Source organism: Battus philenor, unplaced genomic scaffold (assembly GCF_028537555.1).
Source record: "Battus philenor isolate CCGP_79_NKW_IND1 unplaced genomic scaffold, ilBatPhil1.0.hap1 SCAF_10, whole genome shotgun sequence".
Lineage (NCBI taxonomy): Eukaryota > Metazoa > Arthropoda > Insecta > Lepidoptera > Papilionidae > Battus > Battus philenor.
The window spans coordinates 5735282-5747411 of NW_027181662.1; the positions used below are offsets into that span (position 1 = coordinate 5735282).

Sequence of the window (12130 nt, forward strand, 5' to 3'; positions counted from 1 at the left end):
ACTGACGAACAGATGATGAAAATGAAATAATTAATGCAATGGAAATTAATCGTGATTAGTAATTATCTCGCATAGTTATAACTTTATGCATTAACTCAATTTTCTAATTTTTGTTAAAGATTTATAATAATTTTATCTATATGAAACAAGAATATAGATAATTTGAGGAAAAATCGCTATGTACATAAATTAAGCATTAGAAATAAAGATGATTATTAAACCACTTTTAGTTTAATAAAAATATCAAATTTACACCATTTTTGGACAACTGACGAAAGTGAATGTGTCTTCCAAATTAAATATATATTCAAAATATAAATACTATGAGTAAAACTAAATTAAAATAGTCTTTATTAGTAATAGGAAATGAGTACAGGTGGACGTTTTATTCCAAATTCAAATTATAAATTTAAGCCATGGTAAAATGTATCTTATCGCATAGTTTCCAAAAGTCATTTTATATAAACGATCTTGGACAAGAAGCGTTTGATCGTAATTCAAGTCGGCGAGTTGAGATAAGCACCAACCGTTTGCTAAGTCTCAGCGCCCGTACTTTCAGTAGATTATCTTCTATCACCAGACATACTTGTTTATGAGTTCCTTTATGCGTATTCAAACTGGAATAAAATTAATTTTGTGATATATAACAATGTTAATTTAAATTAGTGTTTAAGTTTTTATGTTATCTACTAAACTTGTGCAAAATCTGTCTTTAAATAATAAATAGTAAAGATAAGATAACCTTAAATAACAATTTACACAAAACATCATTAACACTCATCACTTCAGCAGTGGGATGTCTACAACTGGACATAGGTCTCAGCGGGCTACATCTACATCTCATACATCAGGCTACATCTAGCGCCTTACGGCGATCTCAACAGGGTTACTCGCGTATGTTTTTGCTATTGCTATTTGAAATAAATAAAGCGAAAACAAAGAAACCGGAAACTTATGTAAATAAGCTAAAATTGTTAAATTGTGAAATTAAATAAGTATTTTAATTCAATTTTATTTATAATATTGCATATTATAAATAAAATTGTTATACCCTGTACCATAAATATGAAAGAGGAGAATGAGAGAACCTCAACAACAGGTGCTATTTAAAAAAATTAAGTTGTCGGTAGACATATTTTACAGCGCCAGTTAGACCATGGTCTTCCCTTGTACAAATATTTTGAAGTATTCCTAAATCGCTTTGCAAAATCAAATAGGACGAATAAGATTCTTTCCTTAATCGGTAATAAAAATATGCGATGAATAACAATCAATACTAGGTCTTCGAAATTTTTATTCCGAAATAAAATCTTGATTTACTGCAATAACAAAATCAATAATACATTTCGTTAAAAAATAATTTAATCGCTATATTTACCGCTAGCATTCTGCGATTGGAACACATATTCCTTTTTCATTTCTTAGGTAATCCTGTTTGCACAAACACATCGGCACGTAACAATCTGCTGATACCGATGCACATGCATCCGGTTTTTTTAAATGTGCGCAGTTTTTGTAGCACACTGCCGGGGCACATTCGTGATACATTTCATTGGCGGGACAATCTGTAAATGTCAATGAAAATTATACATACATTTTTTGTAATAAGCTGAAATTACTGAGTAATTGAGGAAGGATGTTCTGCTTCCTTTTAGCTATAACTTGGGAGTTTTCAATTCAAGAGTGAATAGGTATCATTTAGGCAAGCATTTACCATCGTAGATCTCGTCATCGCTTAACATTAGGCGAGACAAAACTACAAATGCTTTGCCTATAAACAATTATAAAATCCATGGGGCGGCATATGTCTATATGGACATCCTACGACTAAAATAATGATGAAGTACCGTAGAAAATCAAAAAAATCTGGAAATGGTTCAAAAGTACAAATATCTGGGTACATGGCTTAACGAAGATTGGAATAGCGACTTAGAAATAAAGACGCGAATTGAAATTGCACGTGGCGCTTTCAACGCGATGAAGAAAGTGCTGTGTAGTCGCAGCATCAACATCAAGCTGCGAACCCGTTTGCTTCACTGTTACATCTGGCCTATTATACTGTACGGATGTGAGGCCTGGACCATAAAGGAAGACCTTCGTAAGCGTATAGAGGCTTTCGAAATGTGGACATATAGACGCATGCTGTCCATAAGCTGGACTCAGAAGGTGACCAACGTCGAAGTTCTGAAACGAATCGGCCATATACGCGCACTAATGCTCACAGTAAAACGAAGGAAAATCGCTCACTTGGGACACGTTCTTCGACACCAACGATACAATCTCCTTCAACTTATCATGATGGGAAAGGTCGCTGGTAAAAGGAAGGTTGGTAGGAGAAAGAAGTCGTGGCTTCGTAACATTAGAGAGTGGACCGGAATCGCCAGCGCTGCTGAGCTATTACGCAGAACCAAAAATAAGGAAGAGAGCAGGAAGCTGATAGCCAACCTCCACTAGACAAAATGGCGCCGACTGTCAAAGAGCTACTCTCCTGCACTACAGCAATAATTATAATAATAATTACACACATTTATTTATTGAAACTTAGTTAATACAGTTCCCAATACTTCACAGTAATAATTTGCTACGTATCATCACCACTTACTAATATAACTGTTTATTATATTTAGATTAATATAATATGAAGAAAAATATTAGAATCTTGAAAGAGATAAAAATAATAATGCGTAACATGTCACTTATGGTTAGGCTAAAAAGTCAATCAAATTTTATATAAAGGCATCAATTATAGTAATAAAAAAGTAGTAATAAAAAATAATTAGAATAATCAATATTACTGACTCATTGCTATATCTCAGAAATTATATAAACATAAAAAAGTTATACAATCCAAGATGGGTTTACAAACGTTTTTTTTTTCAAAATTTCAAAATTAATTTTTAACAACAAATTCAAAAAAGTTCGAAATTCAAAAAAACTTACTTAGAGGTTTGCGTTCGTTAATCGGCGTACCAATTACCGCTACCACAACAATAAATAGAATGGAAGCTAACGCGTATGAAGTCATTGTGGTCACTAACAACTAACGACTGGTTAAAATTCATCATCTTGCACTCTATTTATACGTTCTTTGATAAGCGAGATATTATTATTTAAAACTAACTGTGATGTCATATGATCATACAAAATATTAATTACAGAAAGGTCACTTCTTATTCTAGTTTATCAAAGCTTATTAATAGATAACTAGTGGTTAATATGATTCACGTTTCTCATCTAGCAATTACTTTTATCTGTGTTTATGATCTTATGTAATCGTATGAGATCATAGAGTACTTATTTCAATTTTTTTTTAACTAAAAAACATATAAATACAATGCACTGGAATCAATTTCCATTTAGTACACTGTTAGTAACCACAATGAATTCATACACGTTGACTTCTATTCTATTAGTTATTACTGTGGTAACAGTAATTGCTACTCCAATTAACGAAAAACAAACTCTAGGTATGTTTTTAATATTGTAATTTATTGCAGTTTTTATTTTACTTTTTAAGTAGCTTAAAAAGTTGTCTTTATTTTATTAAGTTACCAACGGCTTTAACAATTTAATAACTATTTTAAGTATATTTTTGAAACCTTCAAAAAGGCTAATAGAAAAATTCGATAGGTATTAATATACAGGTATATGTTGGAGTGACCAGGAGCCGGTAGACGCAGCGTGGAAAGGTGAAGAAAGTACAGGGATTTTTTTTTAAAAAAATTTGATAGTATCATATCAAATACATTCCAAGTATTTACATCGGAACATAAGTAAAAACTATAAATATAATATAATAATAATAGTAAAACTATTAGAAATTAATATACCGTCACATATAGTATATAATATAATTATGACTATTATTTTGTTGAAATTCGGCATTGAATTATCTCGACCCAAAGGAATTCAAAAAAATATGTTATACGCTTGATTAAAACCACACAAAGCAGGTTTAACTGCCAACTCAACTCAAGCCACATTTGACGTATTCTTGCTTCTGAGAAAATAAAAAAAAAATATTTTAATTAACTTCTCGTAGGTTTTATGACTTGAAAAAAAAAACGACTATTTCAACTACGTACTAAGAGTTCAAACTGTAATTTAAAAAAAAAAAAATCTTGTCTCTGGCACAGTTTTTTTTCTATTTTTTTATTTGATTAGACTTGTATTTTTATGCTTTCAGCATAAAAATACAAGTCTAATCAAACTGGTTAAGAATTAGTTGGACAGTAAATCACAGGCAAATTAAAAAGTTAAACAGTAAGACCACCAAAACAAATAAAAGGTAAAAACGAACAATTAAGGTGCGTGGAAAATCAACTGAAAAACAGTTTATTGTTATTTGTACTCATTTTCAACAGTTACAATTCCCTTGGTTATTAATCTAAAAAATATATAACATGATTTTAATTGACATTTACAGATTGTTCCTGGAATGAAAGATATCACGAATGTTCTCCGGCTGTCTGCTTTAAAACCTGTGCACATTTAAAGAAACCAGTTGCTTGCGCTTTATTACCAGAAAATTGTTACGAACCGGCCTGTCTATGCAAAGAGAATTATTTAAGAAATGCTGAAGGAACATGTGTCCCGATTGAAGAATGCTAAAGGTGTACAATAGAAGGTGGATTTCCCTGTTTGATATTTGAGTTCGAAGCATTGAATAACCTAACACGTTTTAAGTGAAGTCTTCCAGCGAAAAAAAAATTATGTTTTGTTTTCATGAAATCAACAAATTTGTAATCTGTTAATAAATAAATATATATATTAATATATTAAACTTGTAAATTTATTGCGAAAGCATGTCGTACTTTTCAAACAACTATAGGACGTGAGTACATTTAAATAAGTTAAATTCGTTTGGTCAAGTAAAAAAATCCTTAATTTATTTTTAAACGTAGAAATAGAGATGCGGTGGAAATCCTGTATTGCATCTACTTCAAAGTTATATAGCACTAAAGCTGATAAAAATCAATTAAATAGTATGTATCGAATAAATATTAAAAAATAATTCTAAATAGATGGTTATCGATGCTACTAATAGGATAATCAGCGATGTTTTTCTTAAATAGTGAGACGAGTCAAGTGGGGTCCAGCTTATTGTAAGTGGTTTTTTGACAAAGAAACAGAGCTTGTATACAATTCAAAATCTTAGTCTACCTAATTTGCTAGCGTTAGCTTGAAGCATATGTCTGTATTTATTAATATCTACATAGGTTACAGACACCTTTCACATATATCATAATATAAATGCCAAAAAAATACAATTCATTTGAAATTAGAATCATCACCCCTAACATGGCATCTTTCGAATTAAAGCTATGGGGCACCAAATACGCCTTAAGGAGAGGCTACAACAAACTGAAATTGTTTTCATTGTGATGAATTTACGATATCCTTAAAACAGTAGTAGAGCAGTTCATTCTCAAGCTTTATTATTACTTCAAAATATATCATGCAATAAAATGAATTTATAAAAGTAATTATTTTACTTCCTAATTTCTTCTAGTTTTCCACAGATAGAAGCCCACTGCAAAGCTTTCGCCTCCCCTTAAGATCATCACGATAACCAGTCTTGCGTTGCCCGTATGCAGGTATTTCTGGCGACCTAAACTATGCCGTCGCCTTCTTAAATTACTAACGTAATAATTCAGAGATATTAGGCACTCCCAGTGTATTGTAATACCTACACTGCTAGAAAATGAAAATTGATGTTTTGTTGAAAAATATATACTTGATTTTGGCCAACAGGCGGCGAACGGCTAATTTCTTATGTACTTAAATCATCAAAACTAGCTAATGAGAAAAAGAACGCCTCCAAAGTATTTAATGTAAAGAGTTAATATTAGAAATAACATTTTAATGACTATGCCCTAAATATAATTTAAGCCTAACCAGTTGGTAAAGGGTCAGGTTTCAGAATATGCTACTTACACGTAAACATATTAGTGACACAATTTGTACAAAATGTGTATATGTTTCTCAAGGAACAGTCCTTATGATGTAAATAATTGTTGCTTAGTTTGACTAAGGGTTTAGGCAATTTTTTTCCAGCTTTAGTTTTTAATTCGTTTAACAAATGATTGACGTGACTGTCTTTAACTAGTGATACAATATTATTTTCAGTATATTTTAATAATTGTAACCTCTAATGGCAATCTTGCTTAATCAAATACAAAAAAATGTATAAATCTCTTTAGTCTAAATCAAAACTCCGTCCATATTGTGATGATGGAACAACTAAAACTTTTTTCGTTTGATTGAAGTTTACAAGTACATTCCTCTGAGAGGTATACTCTACCGCAAACTTCGTTCATTGTGCATTAGCAGCTAAGTTATAACGGAACTGAAATACTTGGTACACATTTTATTAAGAGCGGACTCCGAGTTATATAACTTTATATCACAACTTTAGTTATAAAACCAATTGGGGACGAAATTATTGCTTTGTGATGTCGTTGTTTATAATTGATTTAATACGCGATTAAAACTCATTTTAAATGTAATAAATGGAAACACAAAGTTATGTAGCTTAGATTTTAAACCGGAGTCTCACTGCGGTCCAAATGGCTTTTGCAGACTCTGCGAGTTTGTGGCAGCAACCTCTTTCAAGGGAGCAGAGCTCGAGGCCTTTCGAAGGAGCCTCGCGAAGGAGAACGCTCCATGGAGTGTTTAAGTTCAAGGACCCCCACGAGGGGACGTCGACTTATCCTGTCACTCTTTATCACACTTTTTATCACTACCTAAAGAGCAGAGTTCGGTGGAAACTTACTTTTTGTTCTTTTCGTTATATTTGAAAGAGTATTATAACGAGAATAACAAGTCACACATAAGCTATTTTTCATTCGCAAATAATTCACAAATAAATGTAATAAAAAATAATATACGAAAATTATCCAACTTTCACTTTATTTCTCCTAATTATAAAAAAAAATGTATGAAAAGAATGACTTCCTCGACGAATGGTATAGGACTATGATAATATCAATTCTACGATCAAAATTATAATAACATTTTTTTGGAAAACGATTAACGTGTCTCGGAAAATAAGCTAATCAATTTTATCTTTAACATCAATAACAAAAAAAAACTATTATTTATTTTTATGTGCATATTTATATTCTGTATATATACTTAATCTAGCCATAATTACAGATATAGTTATAAAATAGTATGTAGGTTATAGGATTCATTTTATTAAATATTTAAAGTATTTACTCATTTCCACGCCAATCATTGTCTAATATTTTTGTTATACTACAATTAGGTTAGGTGATAAAAAGAGAAGCGTATTGCTGTAAGTAAAGTAGGTATGGAGCAAAATGCAAGTTCAGAAATTCTCCAAATGATAATGATTGATGACAATGATATATATATTAGTGATATTTTTTATACTGTTCTATTAATATTTGCAATGAAATATTCTCGGTTCGCTGTTATAATAAAACTCTGTCCGAAAACAAGATACTTTATCTGGAAAATTTTTTACAGTATCTATAACTATGTCATGTTTTTAAAAAAATTAAGGCCTGCAGATTACAACAGATGCTCTGGTCACGGTTTTACTTACCATTTAATAATGAATAAGACTTAAAAACATAACGACTTGTTAAACGATTTTTTTAAATTAATAAATGGAGATCGTAGATAAAAATTAAATACATACGACAATTTTAACTACTGAACAATAATTTTATAAGCAGAATGACTGAGTTCAGTACAGTTTTTTTTTTTTATTTAGTCAGCTCTATACAACGTCGACTTTATCCGACTTTAATGGTGGTTTGATCTCAGCTATCAAGGATTGACCGGCCATATTTCTTCAAAAAAGGTCTTAAACGTCGGCATAAGTTTATCAAGATACGATTTTTAAACGGTGGCTTTTTAACTGAAGTGTCTCATGAAATTGAATATAATCTCGATTTATATCAAGACTTGCATTTCTCACTGTATATATCTCCTTCAATTATTCTCCATATCTTCTTAAGTCCTTTAATATGTCCTAGATTCTCCTTCACATGCTTAAAATTGACTTCCATTATAAAAGAGACTTAAAACAATAATATTATAATTAAAATACTTTCGTTGATACTATCAGATCATTATATAATTTATTTTCAACTATACTTCCCAAATATTCTCATCTATAAAGTAACCGTGACACTTCATGTTACCGATAAATTCAAACTTCTATTCTGCCCAATACGGTATATCCAGACATGCAAACTTTCACATAAATGGTGTTTACCATGTTCCATAACCAAGAATTATATTATCAATTCATTTCAACAAGACCCGGTATCGGGTAATAAAGCTCTATTCACCCAAGCTTTATTGGGAAAAACGCATCAGACTTCAACAGGGCTGAAGACTGGTTACACTAGAATCCCGATCATATTATAAATATATTAAGATCCAGAAAGTATTTCGTGCTAATAAAACTGAAACAAAAACGAAATGAAATTAAAACGTCATGATAATTTGGATTCACTGAAACTTTCCATGAAGAGAACGCATAACTGTATTTATAACTTTGTAAGAAAAGGACCAATATAAAGCTACTTCGGCACATGCAGTCGTAGTCGTGCATAATGTATAAGCGCGCCTATTCAGCTACGCATGCTGATCTTAAATATTTAATGGAATCAGGAGTTATTTTGCGGAAGTCCATCCTAAGTGAGAAAAGGACCAATATATAGCTACTTCCGCACATGCAGTCGTAGTCGTGCATAACGCTTGATTCCGCAAAATAACACCTGATTCCATTGCGTATTTATAACTGGCTTCGACGTTTAAAATATTTTACTGAACCCAAAAGAGTTAACTTTTGAATTAGCTTCATGTATATTACAATCATAAATGTTGAATGTAATTTTAAAAAGGGGTTTTTCCTCATAACAATATTTCTTACCAGATTTAGTATAATCATATATAATCAGATCAAAAGTCATGTCTTTAACTAGCATTTAATAGCAATGGACTTGGTAATCCCCTTGTACTAGTGTAATCATTTTAATTTTGTTTAATATTATGTTTGTTTGAGGAAAATTTTGTTGAATATTATCGTATTTCCCCAAGTATATTTATTATTACAATGCTATTAAGGTATTGTACACAACATTACAGAGAATAAAGATTTATTTATTTGCCTTTATTCATATATGTGTTTGTTTCGTTGTTTCTGTAAGACAAAGGTTTCTCTCAAAGATATCTACGGGGGTATATACTATAGTCACCACGTTTGGCAGGCGGGCTGTCGATCGCAATGTGATATTATGGTACGCAGAGGATGCTGCTGCCCATCCTCTGTAAACTTGTTTGTGAGAAATGGCAATCAAAAATAATAAGGACACAAACACAAAGTGTGAATTGTTCAAATATGTATCCCGGAAATCGAACTCGAGATCGACGATCACGCAAGTTTCAGTCCTCTACCGCTTGACTACCACAGCTCACACACGGTATATGATACTTCAATGACCTAAATTATGTCTATTTAGCAATAAATGAAAGCAATATGTAAATTTCTAAAATATTTTAAATTAGATTGACAAATTAATAAAGGATTTTATGATTATACTTGTTAATTAGAATTCTTTATAAGAACACTACGTATTTTCGTTTAAGCGATCACATTAATCCGCTTGGGAACGGTTTTTAATAATGAATCCTGAATAAATATTTATACAGCGACCAACCGATATTTTATTTCGAAAATAGGCATTATCCGTGTTTACATAATATATAAATTAATCGCATACCTGAACCAACAGACACGCAATACGTTTTATTGGCCATAAAATACATCTGCCTCTCAATTAAAGCGAACGCCGGAGCTGCCACATTCGCGAATGTTCCATGCCAATTTTTTATATTATAGAATTCGATAGTAATGAATTAAAAATGGTTGAAAATCATCAATAATTTTATAAATTCATCTTTATTTCGTTTTACTAGTTTGATTACTATATTTACAACAAATTTAAATTACAATTACTTTTGTAATAAGATTCTTCATGAATTAATGTATAACTATAATAAAATGTAATCCGAATTTTAATAGGGCTTTTTCTTATTATAATATCACAATATTATTTAAAATTTCCTAGACTGTCGATTGTCGCATAAGGTGTACCATATACGTACTCATTTATATCTTCTATATCTATCACCGTTTACCCTTTAAAGTAAATGAAAAAATCTTTTTTTACTCTAAACTCAGGCAAGCCAAGGCATCCTCTGTCCCACCTGATGTTAAGTGATGACGATGTCTACGACGCTTTCCCAGAAGAAACCTATTCACTCTTGACTGGATTATTGATTTCTTGCCTTATGGAGATATTTCTCCCTATCTTATAGAGATTTATACAATAAACTGCCTAAAATTATAATTGTTAAATATGAAGGTATATTGTTGAATACAGTCTCTAAGAAAACACACGAACACTTAAATTCCCAGTGGTCCAAAATGATCTTGTGTATAAACGAAAAAGCGGGAAATAATCCACAGTGCAGGTTGAAATATTAATGAGGCAATTTCAACTGCTTGAACGTAACCACTGACTGTTCATGAATATCGCATACTGTGGTAAGCTCGCCATACAGCAATAAAAAAATAACACGTAAAAACTGCGGCTTTAAAATACCGCAAAAAGTTTTGGGATATTATTTCTCATTCCACTGCACGAGTAAACAATGCTTTTATAACATTCCACATCTGATAGGTACAAAAAGTTTTTTTCTTTTACATAAGTCGTCATATGTGCACATTAGATAAATACTTTGTATAACGTAAGTAAAATTATAACGAATAAATTCTTACTGCTGCCGTTACTAAAGTCTGAGTACTTGCAACTTTTAAGAACAAATTAAAAACTGCAACAAATGAGAAGAAATTCAACACCATAACCCTACATATAAATAGTGATGCGGGAATAAAGGTGATTTTTAAACGGTTTTATTTAGTTCGACCCGTACGGAATTTGTTTATTTATTTGGGTCAAAATTAGAAATTGAAATTTAAGCACCTTCCCGTTGTCAGATTGATCTGAAATTTGGTACACACATTTAATTTAGATGACAATATAATATAATAAAATCAATAACATTATAAATCTAAGATAGCCGCCGATACAAAATGGCGGATTACATATTTTTTCTTAACCCCCTCAATATGGGTATCAAATGAAAGGGCTACACTAGTAAAACACGATGATTATGTCAAAATCTAAAATTCAAGATGGCGTTCCAATATGGCGGACTAGGTACATATTTTTCCACAACCACCATAATATGGGTATCAAAAACCGTTTAACTTAAGAGTTTTTTAAATGTATTTATTTAACTCTTACTTGTCTGCATTTGACCACCAACTCCCCTGATGGCAAGCGACGACATGATTGAACTACACGCAGACTTCATAGATACATATTCACCTTGATGCTGAGGAGATTTGAGAATATTTCCCGGGAAATAAGGAAACCGACAGATCGTTCCACACTCGGACTGTGCGGATCAGAAACGTTAAATCGAAAAGCTTGGTACGTCTCCGAGGAAACTACACAATGTAAGAGTAGTAATGTGCCGCCTTCCTACTCGTTCGATAAAGAAAAAGGGATGGATGGATGGTGGAATACATTCGTGATAAGGGTTATTGCTATTTTTATCGATATTGTTTTATTTATTATATTTGTTTGCACTATGGCGATGTTAAATAATGAAGATCAAACCTAAGATTTATGGTAGTAAACTCGTTGGCATTATCTACTCTTGTAATTAATCCTTATATGTATTAATTTTTTTTTTTCAAATTTTGTCAATAAACAGAGTAAAACCTGCCGGAATTAAAAACTGCATATTAATGATAAATATAAATCTTCATAGAGATTACCTTTCATATTGATACTAACTAAACAAATTTATAACTAAATCACGCAAAAGTCGATTTTATCTTGTTTTGAATGTTTTGAAATTATCGAATAAACTGTGTGTTGTTTATTACTAAATAAATGTCTGTAGTACCTTAAAGGTAATTGGTATGCATTCTTGATAAATATGTAACTGAACTGATACCAGAAGGAATTTGAAATCACAATTGTCAATTGCCTAATATTCAGTCCCATTTTCC

General features: G+C 31.3%; 1 protein-coding gene across 1 annotated transcript; it reads right to left on the minus strand.

Moving 5' to 3' along the window:
* Nucleotides 1-258: 258 nt before the first annotated feature.
* Nucleotides 259-3033, minus strand: LOC137922855 (venom peptide CtAPI-like). The gene is made up of 3 exons (XM_068765949.1): nucleotides 2941-3033; nucleotides 1379-1565; nucleotides 259-617 (listed from the first exon to the last, which is right to left on the minus strand). Exons 1-2 carry the CDS (start codon nucleotides 3023-3025, stop codon nucleotides 1381-1383), a joined length of 270 nt encoding a protein of 89 aa, XP_068622050.1. The 5' UTR covers nucleotides 3026-3033; the 3' UTR covers nucleotides 259-617; nucleotides 1379-1380.
* Nucleotides 3034-12130: the final 9097 nt, after the last annotated feature.